General features: G+C 36.9%; 1 protein-coding gene across 2 annotated transcripts in view; it reads right to left on the bottom strand.

Moving 5' to 3' along the window:
• Nucleotides 1-27,771, bottom strand: part of MRTFB (myocardin related transcription factor B) — an 87,700-nt gene that overhangs the window by 9,955 nt on the left and 49,974 nt on the right. For both annotated transcript variants that reach the window (XM_074919736.1, XM_074919737.1), the window contains 12 exons: nt 24,944-25,009; nt 22,506-22,561; nt 21,863-21,938; nt 20,634-20,795; nt 19,912-20,096; nt 12,675-12,815; nt 10,413-10,660; nt 8,710-8,863; nt 5,519-6,544; nt 3,972-4,127; nt 881-1,039; nt 442-579 (listed from right to left, as the gene is read on the bottom strand). In XM_074919736.1, the coding sequence (XP_074775837.1) occupies nt 442-579; nt 881-1,039; nt 3,972-4,127; nt 5,519-6,544; nt 8,710-8,863; nt 10,413-10,660; nt 12,675-12,815; nt 19,912-20,096; nt 20,634-20,795; nt 21,863-21,938; nt 22,506-22,561; nt 24,944-25,009 (2,567 nt within the window). The remainder of the gene's footprint in view (nt 1-441; nt 580-880; nt 1,040-3,971; nt 4,128-5,518; nt 6,545-8,709; nt 8,864-10,412; nt 10,661-12,674; nt 12,816-19,911; nt 20,097-20,633; nt 20,796-21,862; nt 21,939-22,505; nt 22,562-24,943; nt 25,010-27,771) is intronic.

Below are 27,771 nucleotides of genomic sequence, written 5' to 3'. Positions count from 1 at the left end.
AGGATTATTCATCAAGCTCATGAAATATAGACTCTTTTCAAGCAAGCACCTTTCAAGTGTATAAACCACACATACACTCTCCTCAAGTTTACTCACTTTGGAAAACAGGAATATATTTTCTCTTTTAAGTCTTAAGTTTGGGCATCATACATCCTTGAAAGAAGTCAGTTGAAGGCTAGTTATTGTTAAGTAGCACTACCAGCATTATCCCAGTTATATATATGTATCACCAACTGGATACTGTAAGACTTATTTACATGTCTGTTGCTTTAATAAAAAGAATCATGAAACAGAAGTCCTCTAGTTAGACATAGTTATGGAAATATTAACAGGGTATGTTAGAAAATCTTGACACCAAACAAAAAACTAAAATAAGCAATGGCTTTGATAATTCTAAAAAAAAAAATGTTTTTAATGGACTAAACAGGAGAAAATACCTACCTCACGTTGTGATGGCTGAATATTGCGGGTCTGTTTTATGGCCTCTTCATAACGAGGAGGATCTTTTGTCTTGGATACTGTGTTGTTGAAGAGGGATTGTTGAACAATGTAAGGCTGGGCTTGAGATGGAGAGCCAGGCTGCATGAAATAACAAAACAGTGACGAAACAGTGTGTTTCAGTGAATTCAAGATGTATCGAGTTTTACAGATTACCCTCTTTTGTTGTACCAATCTACATATCGACAAATAGCAATAGCATAGGTAATCAGAGGGAGAAAATAACAGTGTCTCTCTTGCTCACACATACATACATATATGCATTATTAAAATCTACAAAACACTCTTCCTCGAGTGAGCTGCCGTATGTACACAGTTGCATGTTACTTAAGAATAATAATATAAAACTGAACTTCATGGAACATTGTTGGTCTAACCTTACCTTATTAGGAGTAGCAGGTCCATTCTGCACAGAGGGGACCTGGTTACCACCAGTGTGAATGTTGGAGTTTGATGTTTTATTAATAAAAGATTGTGAAGGTGTTGTAACTGGTGCAGTCTGATAGGAAAATACTGTATTTGAAGTGGTAGGTGGAAAAACCTGAAAAGGATTAATACATCAGTCTTAGGTTGTGGGTTTCTTAAAAGGTTAATAACATTGGATAAATTACATTAATGAAGTTTAAGGCTTTTTTTTTTAATACTTGCTTGCTTAAATTCCCTATTCAGGGAATGTTTTTTGTACTGATTTTTCCCACCAATAGAATAATTTCTAAATCTAGAATAATTACTCTTTGAAAGAAACTCTGTGCTGTGACATGCTTTCATTCATCGCTGATAACTAAAAATACTTTTCTGTGATTTTCCAGGAAGCATGAGGACAGTGTAATGTAATTTTTCCAAAATACAGTGAGAAGCGTGTGGAATGTTTAATACAGTATGCATGATTTCTCCACCTAGTGGACAGTCAAGAAAATGAACTTATTTCTGGTCTGATACAGTGTACATATCCATACTTGTCCTATGCTGCCTCTTTTAAGACAGAATGGTTTGGTTTGTGCCATGTAGTTCTCATTTCTTTGAACTACAGATATCTCTGAGTAGTGAGGGAGAAGCAAAATATACAACTGTTGAACTTGGGTATCAACTGTAAATTGGTTACTGGCATATAAACTTATTATTTCTTCAACTCATAGTCTGTACACTCACTGCAAATTATTCCAAGCAGTATTGTACTTTTCATATTTTTAAGGTGAGGGGAGAGGAAGATGGGCTATGTATGTATGACTGCTTGAGATTATTCTTCTAAATTCAATATCACTCCCAGATACCTTTATGACAAAAGGTGTGACAAATCTTAGATCAGGGATGGAGATAAAGCTAGAATAAACTTCGTGGGGTACAGTCTGAATACTAAATGAAGTCTGCTGTGAGAGGGTTTAATATAGTTTTTGTTAGCCACCTGGATCATCTGTGTGAAACCCGCTGTACTCTCCAGCTGTCTGCCACTGAGGTGAATGGCTGTGGAGATGTCTCCTTATTACTGAATGAAGGACAAGGGCTATGGGGTAGCTAGAATGGGAAGAGACACCTCAACTGTGTAGGAGAAAATAAATGGAACAATCAGCTGGTTTGCATAAAAATCTGAGCTACCAGAGAAAGTCTAGATGGATTCATGGGAAACTGGCTCTGGAAAGTAACTACTCATGGAGATGATCACTATTAGGAAGACCAGCTTCACTAAAAAGTGTTACATTAGTAAGTAGCATTACTCCCTCGCAGTTCATTAGCTTAGTCTGCCTGCTGAAATATCCAAGCCTCATGACATGCAAACAGCAGGCAGGTAGATCTAATGCTGAATGCATGAAGACTATCTTGATCTATTGTATCATGTCAGTATTTTACATTCTGATGTAAAAAACAGTGCAATTACGCTGCCTGGTTTCTTATGTAAAAGACGGCAATAGGTGCGTGAGAAAAACAACCAGGATAGGCAGGCTGCTCAGCTCCAGGATAGCCAGATGCAGCCTAAAGTCTGCTGGGAACTAGCAGGTCTCCATGACAACCGATCTGAACAGGGAAAAGACCAGAGGGTACAATTCTTGGTTATCTCCTGCAATCACTTCAGGAAACTTCTGAACAGCAAAGGAAGCAAACTGCTAGTCTCTGGCACAAGTACATGCCACAGGATGACTGGGAAGTTTCCATATGGGATTTGTTAACCTTGTTAATTCAACAATCAAGGATTAACCCCTCACCAGATCTCAGAGAACCTGAATGAAATCTGTTTTTTGGATATATGTCAGCTTTGACTTCTGTAGGATAACCTCAATGTCCATGAAATTAAACAGATTGAACAAGCACTCTGAAGAGTGATGATGCTCCTTTAGTTGTGTTCCCCTCTATTAGCCAGCTGTCTAGAGAACGGCAGGGCATAACCATACATCTTCTAAGATAAATTCCTATCTGGAACAAGAGCCTTAACAGAGGCAGGTTAGAGGACATTGCACAGGTAGAAGCCCCAGATTGTATCAGAATGTTTGTTTTATGATGCAGTTTTGTAAACTGAAATATATTGTCACAGTTACATAACACTGTAAAAATTACCCTCTTCATCGTGAAATTTCAGTTGTTTCTGAATTATCCTTTCCTTGGGGCAGGCTGAAAAACCTTGTTGTCCTAAGTGATAGGAGCCTTAGAGTCGATGGCACTGATAAGAAAGCAGTAAAGGTCCAGAACCAATCTCTGAGTTGCTAATATTAGAGGTGAGCCTGGAAGAGGCTCAAGGAGGCAAAAGCCTTTTCTTTTGTGATGACTGATGCTGATGGTTTGATACCAGTTACCATATGAACATGACCAGATTGGCACTCACAGCTCTGCATCCAGTGCTGATGAACATCTGTTCTGGAATGGGACATTTCAGAGCTGAGTGTTTTGGGTAGAGGAGAAGAGAAGAATCTCTCTGAATCATTCCCTGCATTCCTCAGGAAGAGATGTATTGTAGCTATGGTGGGGTTTCGACTCACTGAAATTGCTGTCCTCAGCATCCAAGTCCATAGCCGCCTTCGTAAGTAAGGAAGAAATCAACAAGGGAAGTAAGAAAACTAAAAGGAACTCCTTTTAAAGAATAAACCTGTGAAGCCATAGGTAAAAGCTTTCTCCTAAGACCTGCCTCCAAGAATCTTCCATTTTGAGCCAGTGGCAAATAGGAGAAACTGACTGGAATACCTGATATACCACCTGTGCCGAGCATGAAGAAGAACATAGTAACAGTGGTGCTGTAAGAATACCATTAAGATAAAAAGTCTTTAGCCTTATGTATTTATTTGCAACTGAAAAATAAAGTCCTGCACAGACTAAAATTCTGGCAAGAGATGAAGTTCCAAGCCCATTTATCACACCGAAAAACATAGTAGAGATGTTAGGTGACTGGATTTATATATAACGCAGATGACACATAAAAGATTCTAAAAGCACTGCCTGTAATTAGATTACACAGCTATTTATCTTGATGCTTATTTCTATCCACAAACCTTTCTGATTTGTTGGGTCTGACCAAGTGTATGCTGCGTGATGGTGTTTTGTTTTGATTGTGGAGTATGCATCTGAGGTGCTGCCTGGACCAGGCCAGAGGAAGAAATAGCAGCAGGTATTTGTGATGGGGTCTGTATTCCAGCTTGTGATTGAGCCTAAAGGATGAAGATAAAATATTTGCATTATTTGTATCTCACAGTAAATTACATCATGTAAAAATCTATTGCATAGATTATGCAGAATAGCAATAGCACTTATTCTGGGAAGGAGGAGCGTGAACTATGTGTAGGAGACAGAATTTTTGCTCTGGTACTGACAAGTTCCCAGCTAAAAGGTGGTTATTTTGCCAAAAGTTTAAGAAAGATAAAGACAAACTGGAGAAGGTCCAGTGGAGAGCAATGAAAATAAAAAGAGAGAGCATAACCAGGAAGGACTATAACAACTGGGTTTGAGTAACCAGAAAGGCAAAACTAATGATGCAAGAAAAAGGTTGGTTTTAAGAAGGTAACAGCAGTTTTTAATGGCCACTGACAGGCAAGAAGCATGTCTAACCTCAGGAAAGATAATTTTAGCCAGTAGTTAGGAAAACTTCCTGCAGTATGAGTGAAGTACCAGAACAAGCTGCTTACGGTTGTGACAGAATTCTAGCAGGATTTTAGAACAATTTAGATAAAGATCTGTCTGGGTGTGTGGCTACTAAGAATAGTTCTTGCACTGCAGACTGTGGGGCCCGTTCCCATCAGAATTCTACAGCCCTCATAAGTATTGCTAAACGTGATGGTGCACATGCTGGCATCAAAGCCTAGGCCCCACAACCTGCCACAACCCCCAAGTACACACCGGAGCTGAAGGAGTACTTCACTGGCACAAAAACCATGTGGGTGGCAGGGGATTTCATCTAGCTATGCCCAGCAACGCCACTGGGAAGTGTATGCTTATTCTACCTTAGACCAACAGGTCAAACTGTTTCAGCTTGGTGAGATTACTCTTACACCTCTTCATTTATTTATAACCTATCTTGGTTTATGCTATATTTATTCATTGTGATACTACCTATAATCAGCCTAGAAATACTATTTGTGTAACCATGGTTTCTTTTTATAACTCCACGGGAGTTCTACAACCTAGCATTGACATTCTTAAATACAACGAGCCATCACCACACAAGGAAGTTCAAACACACATTTTGCAAACAGATAGACCTCAAAATAAGTACTGGGTTTGTAGCTCTCTACTACAATTTGGAATTAACAAAATAGTGGTATATGCTGATATAAATCAAAACCAACTGTGTATGGAGGCAGTACATGGTAAGACAATTACTTTTCAGAAAAGAGTATCTGGGAACAAAAGTCATAAAGAAAGCAAGTACTAGAAAAAGTTATAAAGATATCGGCTCTGCTTTTTTCTACTCTTTTCCCTAAAGCAGAAACAGGCTAAGCCTGATTTTTAAGTTAATCTTACAAGCAGCACATTCACCTGTTTATACTAAATCATGCAAATAGTGCCATGCAGTTTACATGATGAAAAATAAAAACACCCTTACCTGCAACTTTATGTTTCCAACTGGTAGCTGCACTGCAGTGGCAGAGTTCGGTCCTTGGATAGATAGTGGAAGGAGCAGTTGTGCAGTTCCTTGGGTAGTTAATAAAGCTTGAGGTTGGGCAACAACTGCAGTTTGCGGCTGCCTCTGTGGATTAACATAAAATTGAGAAATGGCATTCTGAGGTTCAGCTTTGGCCACAGGTATCTCCTGCTTGATAACAACTGCCTTTTTGGCAACTGGATTCTGGCCACTGGTATATACCGGTTGTCCTAAGGAATGACTAGCCACAGCTACAGATTGACTTGTACTGGAGCAGTCAGTAAGAGCATTTTCATCTTTGACAGCAGCACTGAATTGCTTCTGTTCCAAAGCAGCTGAGTTACCAGAAGTCTGAGACTGCTGTTGTTGTCCCCGTTTTTCAACCTCAAGTTGCATCTTCAGTACTTCCACAAGTTTTTGCTCTTGTTCCAGTTTCCTTTTGAGCTCTTCAATCTGCTTTTCTTTTTCTTGAAGCTTGCGGTCCTTTTCTGCTACATCAAACTCCATGGTTGAGATGCTTCCACTACTGCGATTCTGATTATCATCACTCATATTTGCTCTTAGTGGTGAAGTACTTAAGAACTGGGATGGTGACATCATGGTCATCATTTCTGTGAAAGTATCTGCCATACTAGTGTCATCTGTGCTTAGACTAGATTGTTCTGAAGGAGAGGGAGATATAGGCAAAGGAGAGCTAATGTTTTCGGTATTTACTACTTTGCAGCCAGGTCCAGTAGATGTTTTTTCTGGAGGAAAGCTGGATATCGTACTAGCCACTGGTTTATTTAGTGTTGCAACAGGAAATGCCACAGTCACTTCCCCAGTGTTACCTGTGGCCCCAGTAGAAGTGGTTACTGTAACAGAGCTACTAGTAGCAACCCCATTGTTATTAAGATCTTGATAGGGTTTCAGACGCTCAATAAGATCTGTTTTTGTTCCAGACACTGGTAATCCCCTCAATTTCAACTCCATTTTAAGCTCCGCTACCTGAAATAAAGCACAATAGTAAAAAATAAAAGATTAAAACTTATTTATATACATTCTCCCTTACTAAATCTTAATAAGAAAAAATGTTTTTCAGCATATTTGCTAGTTATTACACCTCCAGGTTCTGACAGTGTGCATGATCCATGAGCACATTTCCATGACCTGCTACTTACTTTCACCATTTAAGTGGCCAAAACCTTAGCAGTGTTTGGTGGTTGTACAAGCAATAGTAGCAAAGTTATGCTGATTTTTCATAAACACTCAAAATGGGAAAATGAACGTACAGCTCCAATTCTGGGCTAAAAACTTCTGAAGTAAACCTGTAGATGACGGCAGCAGTGCAGATAAAAGCACTGAACGCTAGCACACTGAACCCTTTGTTACGCCGTGAAGGCAGATAGGTACCTTCCTGAGAAGTTTTATCAGGTCAGCTGGATGATTCAATAGACCCATCAAACACAAATGGCTCACTCTCTAATTAGCAACTGAACAGTTACAGCTATGTGCCATCTGGGCTTCTTTACAATCATAAATATAAGAAGTTGAAATTAATCTAATTTCTGATAGAAAAATGTTCTCAATTTTCCAGTAAATGTACCGACAAAGTGAAGTGCAAATGTGTTGACTGTACATTAATTCTGTGATTCAAAACACCAATTAAAAAACAACAGTCACAGGGAATGGCTTCTGTTTATGATATACATACACCACATCTAACTATTGAGTGTTTGGGCTGTATATATATTAGAAACACCTCTAAAAGAATAAAAGGTATTGACCTTAGTAATATTTCAGTACTTTGTCAGTCTAGAATTTTCGGTTATAGGTCTTCATGATTTGGAAATGGTGAAACATCATAGCAATCCATTTAACATTTCTAAGAACTACAGAAATTTTATGTTAAATAACTGTCTACCTAACAATGACTATCAGCTGTCTCCCCTAGTCTGGTATCCTCTACACTTGCTTAAAAGTGCATTCCAGTTTTTTCTGTTTTTCAACAATGCATTTCTGAATTATGATTCAGCGTTAAAACCACCACCAGCAGGTCTGCAAGTATGGCATATGTTAGTGTTACCACATTAGCAGGAATACCAATAAATTATGCAGAAATGGGTAAGTGAACAGCTTTAATCACTGCAAAGCACAAATTCAGATATTAAAGTCTGCAAAGCTTATTTCAAGCACTGTTGTTTGAATTGCATTTTTACAGACTTGTTTCATATTAAAAGACTGGCTTTAACTGACAATAGATTACTGTCTTGAGAATCTAATCTTTGGAAGCCTCATTTTTTATCCCTTCAAGTCTACAGCAATACTCCCATCCCTCAGAAAGCCAACACCTTGGTGAAGGGAGGGAGACACAAATAAACTGCCCACTAGATGTCCCCGCGCCTCTGCTCGGGTTTGGCACATTCCGGTAGTCGCTTTTGAAAGGATCTGCATCTAAACCCCCACAAGCTTCTTCAGATTCATTTTCATTACATCCCTCACAGTATTAATTCCTGTTGATGTATTTCTGAAGGAAGAAAGTCCTATGCAGTGCCTTCATATTACAGGTTAATCTGAATTTACACAGATATTTTTAACTTCAAAAAGCCTTTATGAAAATTTAAGTGTTCATTTTCAGATGATGTGTTGAACTCTGGTAAGAAGATCTCTTATTTTTCTGTTCTCTTTTACTAGTGTTATGTCTGTGTTGGCTTTACAGCAGTGACCTCTCTGAATATGTTATTATTAGAGTGTCTTTTAATTTACATTGCTTAACTAAACCTCTTCATTGATATACTAAAATTGTTATGAGGAAATTACTGTTCCAGTGTTAAATCTGCCTGGGCTAAAACTTCACATGAAGTGTGCCCCACAGTTTACCCAAGGTATCAAATTATGTACCTACACAATCTGTCTGAAATTCTTCTTCCTCTTCTAATTCTTTGACAAAGAAATGTCATTTCTAGAAGATAAGCATATGAGGAGGCTAAATCAAAACAAATATTTAAGTCCAGAAGAGTTGTGTCTGAAAACTTCAAAAACCTCATTCTAAACAGTGAAAAGTACAGTTTTAACTGGTAAACAATATCCAGGCTTATTCTTGACAGTAACAGTCAACAAGTTATGACCTATAGTGATGCACAGGAATGGACAAATCCCTCTTATTTTTTTACCTTCAAGTCATCCAAGCTTGAAGGCAGAGGTCCTGGTTTTCGGCTAGGAATATTGCTGTTCTGTCTTGGTGAGCTGGCAGCTGATGTCGGTGTACTGTTGTTCAAAGTATTCAGTGGCGTATTCCCGTTGTTACTCTGCTTGTCATTCAGTGGCCTTCAAGTGATAAAAAAAAGGGAGACAGTAATGTCAATGCTAAATATATTTACATTTTCAATCAAGAAGCTGTCATTCTGAATCTAGTGTCTATCAAGTTAATGAACAAATTTAATTTTTTTACTAATACGTATTTAACGTAAGACATTACCATTAAATATTTTTCGTAAAACAGCACATAGAAGTAAATATAACAGAGTAGTACGTTGATACTTTATTTTCTTTTAAGAGTATTAATTTATGCTTCATAGCTTTTAATATTGTCACAGTATCCCTGAAGAATACTACGGACTGCAGAACCAGTTTATACAAATTAATCATCAGCTAGGGCAACTAGTTAAGTTTTTTGACATGAGTAAAAAAACTCCACAATATTGACCTCTATGTATCAACCCTACATACATGTCCAATGTTCATATGTAATAAGGACTGACGTGAAGGCACTTTACTCTGAAGATGATGCATTTTTATCAGCTGTACTCATAAGAATATCATATAAGGATCTCAAAATAATTGTACAAAATTTTAAAATGCCATCATTTATACTAGGTACCATAAGTCAGCTCTTTTATTTCGTCTGATTTATGAAAAAATGTTTCTGAAATGTCAGTAAATGGAACATAAGAAGCGTGGGTAAGCAGGCAGAAACATCTCTAGTCCAAATGTTAGGATACATGGTAATTATAAATATAACCACAGATGGTATCTTTAACTTTTCTAGCCTCACTTGCTGAGGAAAAATAACTCAGTGAAAACTCATTTAAAAAAAAACCAGTTGAAAGCAATTTGAATTTAGGGTTGTGTGACTATGGCATGTTACAGTATAAGCACTTCTAGGAAAAGATTGGTCTTGGATGGTGAGAATGAAACTGCAGATAGTCAGCTTCTCATTCTGCTATAAGGTGCTGGCAACTCTTTGAAGATTTAAGTTTCTAACTGCTTCTACCTATAAATCATAAACCTATAGTTCTCACTGTTAACAGTGCTGAAGATGAACACTGATGAGGAACTCATATAAGCACTGGAGATGAGGCTATAAACAATATACAAATTTTACCTAATTTAAAATGACTGTTTCTTCTTATTTGTAAACTGCAAAAATGTGGTCTGTGAAACTGATGTAAGAAGACAATAAAAACACAACAACAGTATGTGTCTTTGTAAAAGTCATCATCTGTAAGTTTCTCTTCTGCTTGTATTTGAGTCATGTTTGTCATATCTGAGTGAAAATGGCATCAAACCTTTCTTGCTTTTGCATAAATGTTTTTGAGTTTCAAATATGCATCTGGTCAGAAAAAATGCATCTGACAGGTAGGAGGTTCTGCTTCCACCTCATGCAAAAATAACTAGAACCATTTAAAGGCTTATCAGACTTCAGGAGTATTTTCACAAGAGAATCACCTTGTTAAATGAGGCAAATAACACCCACAGTGATGCACACTGCCATTTAGGGTTCCAATTGTCTTGTAATGCTTACTTCTAAAGCTCTAAAGTCTATAACTGATGTATATATCTTTTCTTTAAAGGACACAAACAATGCTTCACATACTTCAGTGGTGCAGGTAGAATTGTCTGGTAGTTGTAGTGTTGTTGCTGTTGGCTCAGGATCTGCAGCTGCAAAAACAGTTGCTGCTGTTGTAGCAGACGAGCATAGTTGGAGTCCATCTGTGGCTCATTTTTCTCACCTTTCTGGTCAGGTGGAATATACTGATGATACTTCAATTTTTTCACCCTTGGCTTAGGTTCTTTACATTTCTTGCTCCGATGCTTATCATTGGGGTTCTTTGGATGGCTTTGCTGTTTATGGATGGAAAAGATTCAAACAACTGTAACAGATACCTCATTTACAAGCAGTTATGCAAGGTACAAAATAAAGCATACAGGAGCACATTTACTGCAAAGAGTTGCTGAATACCATTATCCCTGCAAACCTGCCCAAAAGAATTGCTTACCATCCTTGAAAAGTTAACATATTCCAGCTGGCTCATACCAAATCACAGTTTATAAATGTTTTTTTTCATAGATGGCACAAATGGAGCTAAGGGATTCTGCTAGTCATGACCTGTCATTGCAAAGAGGGATTCTTCTTAAAACAGTGCCCTGGTTTCGTCTGGAATAAAGTTAGTTTTCTTCCTAGTAGCTGGTACAGTGCTCTGTTTTAGATTTAGGATGAGAATAATGTTGGTAACACACTGATGTTTTAGTTGTTGCTAAGCAGTGTTTATACTAAGGCAAGGACTTTGCAGCTTCTCATACAGCCCTGCCAGCGGCCGCTGGGGGTGCACAAGAAGCTGTGAGGGGGCACGGCCGGGAGAGCTGACCCAAAGGAGCCACAGGGGTAACTCCATACCACAGGGCATCATGCCCAGTGTAGAAACTGGGGGGAGTTGGCCAGGGGACACCACGGCTCAGGGACTGGGTCAGTGGGTGGTGAGCAGCTGTATCGTGTATCCCTTGTTTTGTACATTCTAATATTAATTTCCCTTCCTTTTCTGTCCTATTAAACTGCCTTTATCTCAACCCATGAGTTTTACTCCTTTTTTTTTTTTTTTTTTTCCTGATTCTCCCCCCATCCCACTGCAGTGGGGGAGTGAGTGAGTGCCTCACTTACTGCTTAATTGCTGGCCGGGGTTAAACCATGACAAACAGGTAGGTTCAAAGCCACTTAGCACTTTGTACTAGTAAAAGCTAGTATCTTAAAGTCCATCTGCAAACACCTGCAGGTCAGAAGCACTTCCAGGTCAAGATTAAAAGCATGGACAGACAATACTATTAAATTACATGTTTACTCTTGCAAAACTTTCAGCAGTATCCTTATTAGCAATACCTGAACATGTGGTAAAACTCTCTTCCTTTAGAAGCTCTATGAATTTATTTTCAGTGAAAAGTTGAAGGCAGTTACCTAGTCATACAGAAGGTATCAAAGCAGAAATCCTGTGTTGATCCATGCACATTTATTACACAGGTAGCCTGTTTTGGGGGATATCTGAATTTATCATTAAGGTCCTGCATTAAGTAAGCTGGTACAAGTCCAGTTATTTCACTGGAAAAAGCCAAATTTATACTAGAAATTGACTATTAGAGGTCATCCTTGTAAACTGAGCCAAGAATTAATTTCACGTAGTTAGGTATAAGTCTACATATATATATTCATTACACAGCTGAAGACCTTTGGCAAAGTTGCTGAAACGAAGTATTACAGAAATCTTCTAACACAACCCCCTCTCTAATTGCATTCAGAAAAGTTCTCCAGGCTGCTGGTTAGGTCAGTGCAGAAAGAGAACTGAGTATGTTCTTCTGATACTCAAATACAAGGATACAGTAACTTCTCTCACACAGTGCGTGCTGCGTATATGGTAAATGAACTAAGAAAATAGTTGTGGAAAAGGAGCAATGCTGTTCACCAGTTTAGTTATAGGTAGACTATGAATGTGGTTGTCTCTGTTCCTATTAAATTATTCTCCATACAAAATAGATTAGAAAAGATTATTTGCACCAATAGAAACTCAATACTGCAAATATCTGTTGTCCTTGTTTCTTAAAAACTTCCATAGCAATGCAATGCATTAATTCTGCTTGAAAACTTGTCAGCTGTACTGTAAGGACCTCCTGAAATAATGAGCCACTCCCTACAAGTGTTAATGGTGGATCTTAGCACACAAAAGCTTTCAGTCAACAACTGAGTGTGTTCTCCTGAACACAAATGAAAATTGTTAGAAACACTATAACGTGTATTTTGTCATTAAATACTGCATCGAAAAAGGACAAAGATTAAGAACATAGTCCTCATGGCAAAATTACAGACACCTACCTTTACTAACGTTGGCCCAGGCTTTGCTGCAGTTACAGTACTTGTGGTCAGGGTGGTTGTGGCAGTAGAACGTGTAACATGCTGTTCGATTGTAGAGGGAGTTTTGAGAAATTCAGGAACTGGAGAGGTTAAAGGTGGATACTAGTATTAAAAAAATATAAGGAAAAAGAAAAACATTAAAAACATCCACCATCTGAATAATTGAAAATATGTGAAAAGGTTAAGACAATTTACTATCATGTCAAATTTGCAAAATATTTTTAGGAGGAATTGTGAAAACAGGACTCTCTCATGTGCATGTCTATATTCTATAAAGGCACATTTTGGCACTCTTCAAATATAGCAGGTAAGATAAACTGGTTTACTACCTTGACTCCACAGTTTTCATTTTAGCTACTGCATGTGAATGTATCCAAAATCTGTTTTTACTAATACTGGATTCACTTCTAGTTTCACCAAAGCAAAACAGTAATTGATTTTAATATCATTTTTTGTCGTGTATCATAATAAATATTTTTCCAACATTAACATTTTTCTTAATTACTATTGTTGGGTTTCTGCAGATAAAAAGAATGATAACCAGAAAGGATTTGTAACAACATACAAAAAAAGCCCTCAGCAAGGTCTTTTGTTTTCATAACCTTTACACTGTTGTTTTAATTTGCAGAATTCTTTTCTCCTTTTAACATACATGAAAGCAAAAAGACATAAATGATAAAGATATAACGAAAACATCTCTCTGTCTTTATTACAAAATCGTAAAAGGGAGCTGGAAGGATTCAGAAGTAATCTCACCTATTCAAGTCAGAAATACTTAAACTGCTCCCAATATCTATTTGTCTCCTGTTGGTAGCCCAGAATCAGATTAACTAATGGATACCAGTTCTTAACTTTTGTTTGTAAGTAAAAGGGAAGATAAGGGTTAAAAATAATTCAAGGAAGAATGCAATGCATTGTTAGTAATTGTTAGCACAGACACCACCATTTGTTATTACTCTGCTTGAAGCAACATTAAAATTGGACCCTAGACACACTACACGTATACTGAAGCAGCCTACTGAAGTTACAGAAACACTGCTTTATGACTATGGAATTGAGGCCTTCAGTATTTTCTGTCTTGTGAAGTCAGAATCTCGTGTGCACAAGGACAATAATCTTGCCACCCAAACGAGTACCATCAGAACAACCTCTCTTTTCATGAATGTCAAACATCAACATAGGAAAATGAACTTCTTGTTTCAGAATGATCACGCAGCAGCAGAGCAGATGTTTTTGAAGAGACAGTTTCCTATAGCATTTTCATGGCAACTGCACCTCTGATGGTGCCAGGAGGTGCATTACTTCTGCATCTGACTGCCAGCACAACGATATTACTGTGTACAATCCAATAGCCTGAACTTTAGTGGGTTTGTTCCCTTGCTGTTACAAACATCATGTGTAATTTCTTCAATAAACTTACTAAATTCCATATAAGTTTAGGAATTCTTAAATTGTTCTTCTCCCAGCACGACTACGCCTACCAGAAAATTCCCAAAAGTTTTCCTACATAATTACCCAACTTCACTGAGCCTAACTTTGTCATATCAATTTTTTCTGTGCTGAAATTGTTTTCTGATTTAAAACCTATTTCCTTCTCTAGTGAATATCCCTCTGATGGCATACAGTCTCTGTACATAAACAGATTTCAACCCTTGTTTTTCTAGCTATGCAAATGATTTTTTAATTCTTTTCTCATAAAAGGGATTTTTCATCTCTGATCATCCTTTCCTGTTTGTGTTAAAGTTTTCATTAGTCTTTCTTGGATATAAGTAACTGGAAATGTACAGGATATTCCACATGGTGATTTACTGGATCCTCACAGTGACATTAACACTTTTACTGGAATCACCTCTTCTGACAAACTTGCAGTTTTACAGAGAAGTACACAGTAGCTCAGTCACTTCACTGCTGACCACTGCACCCCAACTGCCTTCCTCCTCAGCTTGCTTTTGTCAGGGCCCCCAGCCTTCCCCATTCCTTTTTCATGGGAAGGAGAGGCGGTGTGTATTTTTCTTTTTAAGAACTATTCCATTCTGTTGGCATTCCGTTTCTCTCCTAAAAGCCAAATCAACCAGTTCTTTCTGCATAATAACAATCCAACTCTGTGCTGCCTACACCTTCCAACTTTTGCTACATGATCCATTCTTATGTCAAGGTTGTTAATGGTAACATGAACCAGAACGTCCCCAAATCAACTCCTGCAGATCACTGTTACCAACTTCCTTTCAACCCAATACTTCCCTCTTTCGGTCTTACCTCTGCTTATCTCCATCTTCTCCAGTTTTGCTAGTGTTTTAATATCATAGAGTATTAAATCCAGACAGATGAGATCTGTTGTATTTCTATTGTTTAAGAAAGCAATTAGATCACCTAGTACAACAGTCCTTTTATAAAAAACCCCATCCATTTCCCTTATATTCCTATCAGTAAATATCCTTTTTCTTCAGAATACATTCTAAAACCTTGCATTCTAATTAAATAAGACAGGTACTTCTCCCTAACAAATTTCTTCCTGTGCTCTACTATTCTTCCACAAGATTGTACCACAAAGGACTTAAATCAGTTTGCTAAAAACACTTGGTACACATTTTGCAACTTTATGTTCTGGTTCTTTTGTATTTCTGGTATTGCAATTATCGTGGCCAGTCTGCATGCACTAAGGTCTCTGACTTTTGCTTACAATAAAATGACAATAATTTTCCCTTCTATCTCTGTATTTCTCTTATACATTTTTCTGTGTCTCCAACTGTCAGCTGCCAACAGGATCGTAGCTTGCCATAACCTATCTAAACTGTATAGTGGTTTTGATCCTTCTGCAGTGCAGATGTCCAGAGGGAAAGCTCCTCATATTGCTTTACTAAATTGCAAAATTTAATACGCCATGCCTAGTCACTGAAACATTGCACACATGCCTGTCTTGGGGTTGTGTCAGTTTATGGTGGCAGGCTAAAGATATAAATGCCTCTATTTTTATATCCAACTTTCAAAGTGCTCTGGAAAGCATCTGATACCTACACAGTATCTGTTATTTGCTGAACTTGCCTAAGAATTGGCAGAGGACTTCACAGGGACTTACCCTTTAAAAAAAGAGTTCTGAATGCTGTATTCCAAGGTATTGCTCTCCAGTTGCTATCAAGTTTAAAAGGCTTAGTTATAGTGGTAACATTTTAAAAAGCACTTAGTTTGTCTTTGATTGAAAGTGTCATGTACCATAAAACACAGGAGAATTCTAATGATCTCATGTTTTTCAATGGTTCTTAAATTTTCTTTTCCTGAAGTTCCATTTCAAAAGCATTTTAAATGTTTGATAGTTCCATTTATTCGTTACATAATCTTTTACTGTTCATCATTCTGATCCTTCTTGAACCCAAATAAATAAATTGACTTCAAACATAGTATTTAGCAAGCCTCTAGAAAACAACTCCATGACAGAACAACAAAACTCATTAAAATGGAAAAGTTAGAGTTTCAAAAAAACTCAAACAAAACCAAAAAACCCCCACCTTTTAAATTCATATTGCCTGAAAATCATGGTGTTAAACATTCTCCTCTTGCCATAAACTACTTTTTCCTTACATTACTTGTTATCCTAAGCTACAAAGAATTAATGGCTCCATGAAATACAAAGCTTTTTACAGACTTCCCAATTCTACCTGCAAGTGTAGATGAGGCAAAGAACTGTGCATATCATTTACTTGATAGTTTTTTAAATTAAAAAAAATAAACATGTCTCAGCTCCTTGATTACTTCATAAAGTAATGTAAAGATTATCTCCTTTGAACAATCTTCTATTTCCATTTACAGATATGATTTCTGAACCTTTTCTTCTAGCTGTGAACAAGCATCTAAGCAGATCAATGAGCTACAGTGAATATATTAAGAAAACAGTCTCATTAAGCCAAATACTTTGGATGTTTTGAAGATGACTGTTTAATGTCTTCAGAATTGTGAACACGACAATTTGATCTGTTTATAGTGGTGTGGTTAAAATGCCTAATCCTTAGCAGACACAAATACATCAGGTTAAAGCAAGTTTTAGGCCATCAGTCAATGAGGGTTGAAGGTTCTCAAAGTTATGTTACATCCTGTGAGGCCTGGAAATGTGTGGAGGAGGAAGCCTTGAAAAGAACTCTGGCTGCACTCTACTATTTTCAAAACATTCTTTGTATTTTATGTTGTAATAAAATGTAAAATTTGTCAGAGGAAATTAAAAGAATGAAGGAGCAATTTCCCAGACACATCTCCTGTAGAGACATGCTGTGCTGTTATTCTTTATTTCAAAAGGAACAACAAGGTAAGCATCTGTTTTATTCTGTGGAAGAGCAACTTTGCATTTTAGATTTGTGCACAGAAACGGCTGTAACATGTTATGAAATCCATAAGCAAAGGACTGAAGTGCTATCTGAAGTGCTTTTTCAATCAAGTTCAGTGCTCTGTTATTCTGTTGCTGCAATCACGTATCCATCTTGTGCTTCCTACTCGAAAAGCTTTTGGCATATATTGCTTTGAGTATTTTTATTTAACTCTCCATTAGGAACCTAAGTCTTTACTTAGGAATCTAATTTCATGTGGTTTGTTTTCAATTTATTCAACACAAATTACATTCTCTTGACATGAAACCCAATTCACATCTTAATCTGTACGCTGGGGAACAATGAAATAAAATGGATGTGCCCTACTTTGTGTCCAGCATTGTTTTTGAATATAAACTTTGCAATACTTTTTCTATCTACTATAGTAGTAAGAAAACCAAGGAGTGTAATTCCAGATCATGGAGCTACTCAGTTGTCAGGTATCTGTGGTCATTAGGACAGTAACATCTTTGGAGCATCACAATATTTATCTCATATTTAACTGTTTAATTTTACATTACTTTATAGAGTAAGAACCCAATTCTCAGTTCTGTCATATCTTTTGTTTGTGTCTTAATTTATGGATTGCAGCATAGTTCCCTGTGTAGAGCCCTGCCTTTGCTACAAATCCTCTCAGAGTTTAAATATATAAATAAATGCATTTTCTAAAAGAATGCTTAATAAAGACAAGCATGAATATAATTTGAACTGCAGAGTTACACATCTTTTTCTCCTTTCTGTAGTGGAGAAAGTGATGACTGAACACTCTTAGGAAATCCTCCTGAAAAAGATCCGTTCGTTACAGATTACAGTTGATCAACATTAACCTGAAGAATATTACACATCTACAGTAATACCATTTGCGTATTGGTCAAATTTTGATACACTCTTAAATTCTTTCAGAATAAAGTATTTTCATGTTTGTGTTATACAGGCTAAACCAACTTGTTGTTTACCAGGTACAGACTTGCATGAAATCCAACAAGTTGAAGTCCTAAAGCTTTTGAATTTCCATCAAATTCACACTTTCTGCTTAAGGAATACTGCTCAAATTAATACAAAACATTTCAGCTAATTAAACAGAAATGACAACTACCAAAATTTCTGTGTTTGCTTATACACGTGTGGTATAATCGATACCAAGTACACAAAGCCGAGTGCATTATTAAACTGATGTAATTTGTAAGTCACTTCATATATATAATACTGTGATGAAAATCCATGTCTTTCCACTAAATAATTTATTTCAGTGTGAATGTGGATAGCATGGTAAAATGCAATCTGAACATAAATTATTTTTCTGCAGTAATACAGCTGCTTTCATTTACGTACAAGAGGAAAATGGGCTTACTGGGAGAAATGGTAGTTCAGGATCACGGACTTTTTCCTATCATACAGAACTGCTCAGCAGGCATGTGTAACTGATTCAGCAACTAATTCAGCATTGATACAAGGCAAAATTATTGTTACACTTGATTTCAACATGTAACCACAAACTAATGGTTCCTGTAGGCAAGTCTAACGCAGAATATAAGCACAATTTGCCATTTACTTAGCTATGTCAGTCTCAAATGAACAAGCTGAGTGGAGATCAGTACTGTTAAACCTGGCTAGTCTGGAATTTGCTGGCCATTCAAGCTGGTTGCCATCAGACAACATATAATGACTTTGCTTGCCTTTCCCTCCACTGGAGCCTTAATTTGGGTCTCCATCCAAAGAAAAAGTTCTCCGAAAGCTGCAGAAATCTAGTTAAAAGCAAAGCCTTCTCCTCTTAACTGGGCTTAAGTTAGTGAGTTTAAATTTACTAGCTGAGGTATGACAGAAAACATCATAAACAATCTATTTAAGTTAGACATAGTAACCTTTAAATAAATACATGTATCTCATTAATGAATAAACTTACTGATTAATTCAAAAGACCTGTGAAGAAAGCACTGTACAAGATACTCTAGAAAGAACCAGCTAGCAGTATGATTATGCATATAACTGGTTTTAGTAGCTAATAGAAGATAAAAGAAATTGATTTGTAGCACCTTTGTTTCGTTACTGTTTTGGCAAATTATTTTATGCCAGTACTTTTATAATGTGCTTAAAGATAGGGTAGGCAATGTTACTGTCCATTTGAAATCACAGAATTTTTGTAAGAGGAGTTCTCTTTCAAAACTCCTTTTTACAACTTTCATGGAAACAGTCAAGGATTTTCATTCAAATACACTGTTCTTTAAAACCTCACATGTTCAAATGCTCTACTATAAGGACAACTTTTTATCTGCCATGGCAGACTTTCTTTTCTTGGTTAATAACTTGAGAAGATACTAAAAACCTCACAGAAAAATCAACATACAGGTTATTTTTACATCTTACATAGTAAATTCTTTAGGCAGTCTTTTAAAACTATAGGAGAGGACATTTAAATTATGTGGGAAACCTTATTTTTTATGGACTTCTCTGGAGATAATGGAACTGACGTCAACTGTTGTTGTTTCAGCTAAGTTTAATTCTAAGCGAGTTCAAGACCTTGCCCAGAATGAAGACAGACATTAAGTAATCAATAACAGCTGCAGTAAACCATGGATATGACCTTTTAAACAACTTCTGGGAAAGCTGTAAATCTTCTACAGGCTATAATGAATTTCAGTGAACTTATGGCTTTACTACAGTCCATGGGAATTTCATCACTGCCAACACCTAAGCCAGGGTTCCAGTCCCAAACAGAAAATGGGAGTCCCAGACACTCCTTTGCAACAGCAAGTGTATTCATTCCATGTGAAACTATGCCCCATTTCTATAGTGCCAGACCAAAAATCATACTGTGAAGATTTTGTTCCAACATTTAAAAATCGTACCTGTGTTGATGTAGTAGCATTTGGTGTTACTGGTGATGGTGAGTCACTTGTTTTTGGCTCACCAGGGGAAGCTGCTGAACCCTGGGATTCTTGGCTGGCTGGCTGATCTGGTGATAAAGCATCACTGCTGTCTTCATCAAATGAATAATCATCCAAAGCCTGAGGATAATTCTCTTGTCCAACTGCTAGAATGTTTACAAAGAACAGATTTTTTTTTTTTTTTAGTTACACAACTTAAATTTAGACATTGGTTGCTGGAAAATGATTGGTTTTCAGCACAGTCTAAACATAAATATTGTGTTTTTAATATAATGACAGCCATATTAAATCATATTCAAGGAACCAATAAAACTAAGCGCATAGTGGAAGTTGTTTTAGTAAGAAATTAAAAGGTATGTTCAACATGTGGGTGCACACAGACACCTAGGACAGACTGAGTAACGGCCACATATGTTTGATTACTTTGTCATAATTTTTCTTAAAAGAATTCTTTTCAAATACAGTATTACACTCCAACTATATAATTCCAACTTAGTTTTGAATATAAATAGGGTAACTTTAATTAAATGATCACAGAGTTTAGGACTTGGAAGCTGAAAGAATTGGTAGTAATAAACTTTGAGTATGTTATCTTCCAGTGAACTTTACCCTCAAGAATTAAATTATTATTATCCACAGTGCCATACAGATAACAAGATAGAAGCTGTGGGACTCTGACTTGCCTATGATAGCTTCTTTAACACTGGAGTCTACAGGAAGAATATTTTTTTCTACCAGTTCCATAGGACCAGGCCTCTGCGCAATCTTCTCATTCAGATCATCTGCCAACCGAGCTCTCTTCAGTTTCATCTGAGTGGCTTGCAGCGAAGGCTCTGCAAAGGTCTCTAAAAAGATATATTGATTTAAATGTTCTGTTCCATCTTTTCTCCAATTTCATGACAACACTGTCTTGTCTTTGCAATAACCATTCCACTTTTATCAAAAGCAGGCAAGTATTCTCCTGAAAATTCTCAAATTAATAAACAAAACCAAGATTATATGAGTAGATGTTGTTCATACCCATGATCATGTTTTTCTGTAAGTATAACCTTTTTTAACAGCAGTAATACTTTTGGTAAACATCTGTCTAATGTCCAAAAATAATGCAGGGAATATAAAATAGCAAACACTAATTATAATCTGAAGACAGTATTTGCTGCCCTAACACTTTGCCAGTGTGAGCTATGGTAAAGGTTTAATCAATCCACTGGTTTTTAGATTCTCTTTTGACAAACTTCTTTAAAAGTTTACCTTTAAAAATAGCTTCTAGCGCAAATTTGAGTCTTCAAAATTGTACTTCAATAAAAATATGGGATAGTCTGTCAATATGGATGTAATCTATCACTATGGAGAACTATCTGGGTTTAGTATCCAAATGCATGTTTTAAAAACTAGTGCTTATTAAACTGACTTGAATTATGGTTATATGGTAATTTATGTCTTTGGTCAGATTATGGAGAAGCACAGTAATAATACCAGCCCCACTCATAAGATGACTATTGTTTCAAATGACCTGAGCAACAAGGAAAATAAGAAGGCAGGGTGAAAGTCAAATTTATTAAAGATTGTTTGGGGCAATGGGGGGGTGGGTGGGGAAGTACAAGGCTGTCAGGTTATTTAGGGTATGTGTAGAAACTGAAGCAATATATACGCTGTGTGTACACCATGGTAGACATCATTATAGAATAAAAGCAGTATGCAACTGCAGAGGAATCACAGTTGAGAATACTTTCACTGCCACAGATGTATCTGTTATTATACACATTTAGAATACAGATTACAACAGACACTGTAAAAGTAGAGAAACAGAGAATACAAACCTTTAGAAATAATTCATATCAAAGACTAATTCAGTTAAAAAACTGAGTGCATAACAGAAGTTCCTTCTAGTAGCAGCTCAAAAGGTACGTACCTTCGAGGATGTGCATTCTGACCAGCTCAGACCGGTCCGGCCTGCTGCGAATCTTGTGCTTCAAAAAATTTTCAGTCTTTAAAGAAATGAGGAAGTAGCATTAACTACTGTATGCTAGAAAAATCAAAGTAGTTTGATAAATCACTGATGACCAATCAATGAATATTTGCGGTTGCATTCAGATAGTTGGACATCACTGTTAGAACATGGGCAGCAGAGGGGTTTGTTTTGTTTTGTGTTTTTCTATCAGTTAGGCAGTGCTAATGAATTTCTGTCTTCCCCAAACAAGTTGGGAATGTTTCTGGATTTGATCCCCTACCACCACACAAATTCACAATAGTGTAGATTTGCTACAGAAATACTGCACAAGCATAATTTACCAAAGCATCCTATCCTAACTGGAGGTAGCTATGTATTACATTATCACTGTTAAGTTTATCCCCCCTCCTTGATCTGTGAAGGATTATGAAAACTGTTGTCAGATTTGACACCAGTATTTTATTTTAATGAATTCTTCCAAGATAAAACCAGATGTTATTACTGTAATGGTAATCATTTTTTTCATGTACTCAGAGTTTAGTATCACCTACAACTGATTATCCATTTTCGGATGTTAATAACAAGTTCACACAAAGCGCCTTACCCTGGCTCTTTCCAGGCTCTTTATCTGCTCATGGAATGCAGCTGGACTTTTCAAAGCTGTGAAGGGAGAGTAAGAGTTAAATTGACAGGAAGTGATTTCCAGAAGAAATATCCTAATCAGTATGTGTGTATCTCACAGTGGTGGTTGCATCTGACCAGGCTTACATTTGAGTCATGCTAGTTGTATTCACTTATATTTAACAGAGATGAGCAACGCTCCTATACAGAATACTTAGAATACTTGATTTTAACAGACATTACCATGTAACAATTAACTTTTCCACTCTGTACACTGAGGTCTATTTACCAAAACTGTTCCACAGGAGAAATTTTATGAGGTAAGGTTCAGAATGCCAAAATATCGTTTCATTGATTCCACTGTATTTTACTATCTGTGTGTATTTCATAATTGCTGGTACTGGAGAGAACTGGACCATCCATTAGGAACTATTTGTGCTGATTTTTTAAAAAAATTTGAGGAAGCCCCAAATGTTCAGATTAGAAAACAGAAGGATGGTTAGCTGCTAAATAGCCAAAAAGAGTAAAAAACACTACCCAGGTAGAATTAATATGAGTCGTAGAACGCTTCATCTCAATCGGATTGTTGAAAGGAAGTGAAATGGCAGCAGGCATAATCCATTTTATTTGCCACACCTGTGGCAGAGATAAGATACAGCAAAACAAAATCTTTAACACCTTCTGACAGTTTAGAGGTTTTTTTCCCATGTTTCACTCAAAAAGAAACAGATCATTCTGTTCCTGAAGATAAGCGACACTACAGACCTGGGAAGGTGAAGATACTTTAGCAAAGCAATCTGAAGTCTGCTGCATACTCAGAAACCTTCAAGAAGAGATTAGCTTTAAGATACTGTGCTTTCAAGCTAGAATTCACTAGTGCACTCTGGGCTATTTATAATAACTTGACATATTTTTGGTATGTTTTCAATGGCTGTGGTTTTTGTTTGTTTATTTTAAGAAAAATTGCTTCTCACAGTTAACACTCTTGGCAACTTGAACCTATTATCTTAAGCCCACTCTTATCCGCTGTCCACTGAGGGGTTCTCAGTGTTTTCTGTGCACTCCTCCTTCTGAAGCCAGGCTGATCTCCAGAACAAGTCAGAAGATGCTATACTAAACTATTAGCATCGTCATTGGGAGCTCAAAACATCTCTAAGGAAAGAGTTAACTGCAGTTGAATTCCAGGCCCCTAAATATCCATATTCAGGAGGACCCTCTTGTGATTCTTAAATTGATTTTAGGTGTCATAAGAGCTGCTGCTGAAACAACCATCATCTCACAACAAATTGAAATCAATAAAGGAGAAAATGGACTCTGGCAATAAAGTGCAATTGCATAAAGCATGCCAATTACTTTCAGAATACAAGTGCTGTGAGTTCAGACATACAAATGTATGTACAAATTTACAAACATTATTTGCTTGTCAAAGCAGTATGATCTGCAATTAAATTCCAGTGGTAGAACAGAGTTAGAGATAAAAATGGGTTTACTGAAGAACTAATAACTTCTTGCCTAGCTGTCAAGGATGGTAGGTAGCCAGGCCAAAGAGGCAGAAGCTCAGCATTACACAATCCTGAAATCATAAATACATCTCCAGTTATGAACTTGGTGATGTTGCTGCCACAGTGAGACACTTCACACTAAGGGAATCAGCAGCATCTTAACTCTTCCAAAGACTGCATCTAACCACTACATAATCTTTGTTTTGGAAGAGAATACAAAAGTCTTACACCAATTTGGACAGTTTGCCACTTGATCAGGAACTTCTGACAACTGGAAAAAAATGTTCTAAACCCAAACCAATTTTCTAAAAAGCCCCCCAAAATCCCAAGCCTCTCTTTCCATATTCTTGGAAAGGTGTTCATGTGCAGAAAGGCAGGCCTAGGCACAGAAGATTCTGCATTGGGTCATACAATCCCAGAGAACAACGCCCAGCCTGATCCACTGCCTCCTGTCCTGTAACATCACAGCTACCATCATGCAAGATCTGACACAGAAGACATGTCTGTTGGCACATAGGTCACAACTTCTATGTCTATGTGTCCTTTGCTTTTGTTTAGCAACCCTTGCCATCCTACTCTTTAAAGACCGCTGTCTTTATTGATGTCCACTTATATATAATTCAATTTATGTCAGTAAGATGAGGCATAATTTAGAAAGAGAAAATAAAAGGAGAATCCGACTATGTCTGCAAATCCCTGAGTTTTAATCACAATAGCTATTTTAACTGAAACATTAGATAAGCACGATGAATTTACTTCATGCTCATTTACATTACCAAAAAGGATCCCACAAGTCTTTTCAAGTAATAGTTATTTTTAATGATTCTCACAGAAATGCTTATCTTTATTATTTTATCTATTCAGTTCATAATGAATACAGTGTAATAATACAAACGACTAGAAATAACATAATTCTTACGTGGCATGATGCCCTGGTCCACCAGCTGTTCTCGTGTCCGTCTTTGTTGTAGCCTCAGCTGAAGTACTGACAAAAGAAAACAATCATTCATTCATATGTAAGCATCCTATCCCTCTGAAAGTACAAAAAAAAACCCCATTCAAAAGATATCAAGTATTTCAACTTTAAAAATATTTTTTCTATATGTATTTAGACCCGACAGTAACCTCTAAGACATCTATCATTAAGGATCAACTGCTATTAACAAGAGTTTGGAGTGACTGCTTCCAATCCCTAGTTATATAGGAGTTTGCTGCTTTTTGGTCACAGCTGATAAAGGGACTGCATTTCACACACACATTCACTTTTCCTATCAGCTAGGCCTCACAAGAGGTACTAAGTATACATCTAAATCTAGGATATTTTTTCCCCCCTTGTAACACTACTCTTAGATTCAAAAAAATGCGGTGAGGTATAAAGAGTTTATAGCATAAACTGCAGCACAAAATGATTATATTGTCTTCTTACATGTCTTAAACCAATGTTACATGACTGCACTATGCTGAAATAGTTATTGTGTTTGCAGAGCATAGAAGAGCAGAGCAAAAAAACCTGCATGTGTTTGACTGTTTTCCCTTAAGGATTTTTTTTTTTTTTAAGATAAAGGCTTGTTGTACATTTTAATAAATCTTGCTGAAACACAAGAAACTGAAGAGAAGCCAGATTTTACCTGGTTTATTTAAAAACACCAAGAAAGTGATACAATGAGGAACAGATCTCATCCTCTCTCTGAACATCAGGAATGTTGTTTTCCTGATTGAGATAATGTGTTATCATAATTATTTCAAGGACCAAACAAATCCAATACTGTCCAATTTGGAAAAACTCTATTTAGAGTTTCAGAGGTAACATGTTTCATTAGACTTAATAAAACATACAAAGGTTCTCAGCTTATTGTTACTGTCTAAGCAATGTGACGCAGACTAAATACTATTCCCGGAACTGCACAAAACCTGGGGGAGGGCACAGACATAAAGGCTTCGTACTTTCAAAGATTAGGGCTTTTTTGTAAATTTTCCCAGAAAAAAAGAAGAAAAAAGTAGTTGTTTCTTCCACTGTTCCCTTCCCCTTGAGTCTGTCAATTTATCATGGTGCTTCATTATGTCTTAGATATATGGAGCCATTACCCTAATGTGAAATTTCATCTTCTGAACAAGAGATGGTCAAGATGCTTCGTCAAGAAGAAAAAAAAAAAAAAGTAATGTTTACATTCTTAAATTCTGCCTTGATAGCTTATTATAGATGTATGATTCTGACATGCTGTTCCCATTGTATTTCACAAGGAAGCAAAATAAACTAATGCATTGTCCAAAACATCAAAATGAATGTAATTTCTAAAAAATCAGGCTAAGGACAAAGTTCATTGTTTTCAGAAATTAAAAGGAACCAGCTTATTTCCTGTTCTACAGTACAGGAAGGATACTCCTCTGGCTAAAGCATTAAGACCGGGAATAGCAAGTCCTGAAAACAAGAACATTATTTTCTTGTGTCACACAAACACTGAGAATTTAAATACAAACATTTCAGGGCTGTGGCACAGCAGTTCTGTTCAGACTTCAAAATATTGTTACAGGAGAATCACAAAGGACAGAGATGGGAGAATGCAAAAGTAACAACAGTAAAATGTAAATTGATGGAAAGTCATTCAAAATGGATTGAGTTCCCCTGGAAACTTGAAAATACCTGCTTTAAGTAATGAATTGTATTTTCCAAGTAATATTAAATGACTGCAAAAAGTTAACTGAAGAATTATTTTACAAGAGGTTGAATGATTTATTTTCGGTCTTCCTTAATTTCATGTAGCTCCATAGAAGCTGTGACCTCTTATGACAGTATCTTTTACTAGTGGATACAAACTTGTGCTGCCTGAAGTCCTGAACCAACTCAAAGGGTGCTGTTACACACTCCTTTCAGCAGCACTTCCTCGGTTGGGTTTGGCATATGGTGTAGCATAGATAGCTACATACTCCCACCAAGTTGAGAGCATGGGCAGAGAAAGTTCAAATCTTTCTGCAGAAAACCATGTGGGTTTCCAAGTCCAATTGGTTTAGTCTGCCCAGAAACATTTATGCAACTGTACATCCAACTTTAAAAACCCACAAGCTTTATACAATTTCAAGAAATACACATTTCAACAGAAATGCATTTTAAGCATGAGATATAATGTTATGATACTAAGCTTCTATTCCTGGTGCTACTTCTACGAATTTCCTACTGCAGTAGCACAAAGCACTGAGAAGTTCATTAACTGGTGTGGTGTTTACAGGAGAGCAGAAAACTGATACGCTCTTGTTCTGGACTCTCTTGCTTCCAACTGTAAAATCAAGAAAGCTCAGAGTCTTAAAACTGAATGGGCAGTCCTTTTAAAAATCTTAAATAAGTTTTACCCATCCAAATGATGAGAGATACAATTTACAAACAGCATGGCAAGACCATATTTCAGACCCAGTATTTCTGGTCTTGAGTAGATTAAAACTTGACTTCTGTTCTTCACTCAGACTATGCTTCCTTTTACACAACTAGGAAGCTGTGGGAAGGGTTGAAAAGCATGTCCTGCTGTGGGCAGGAGTCTCATCCATGTTATACAGCTCTATTAGGTCCAAATTTATACCATACTAAAAACTGGCTTCCTTGGAACACTAAACACACTACAAATGCATCTGTCAAATCTTTTACCTGGTTACAAGTCAGTTTTAAACATATGCCTCTTAATTTCAGGCTCAAGGTCTTTGAGAAAATGACCTGCTCCAACATCAATTATGTCCAGGGTAGAGCTGATATATGTCATC

Source organism: Athene noctua, chromosome 15, assembly GCF_965140245.1.
Source record: "Athene noctua chromosome 15, bAthNoc1.hap1.1, whole genome shotgun sequence".
In the NCBI taxonomy this organism is placed as follows: Eukaryota; Metazoa; Chordata; class Aves; order Strigiformes; family Strigidae; genus Athene; species Athene noctua.
Note: the sequence above shows the minus strand (reverse complement) of the source record. Positions and strands in the feature narration are given on the sequence as shown.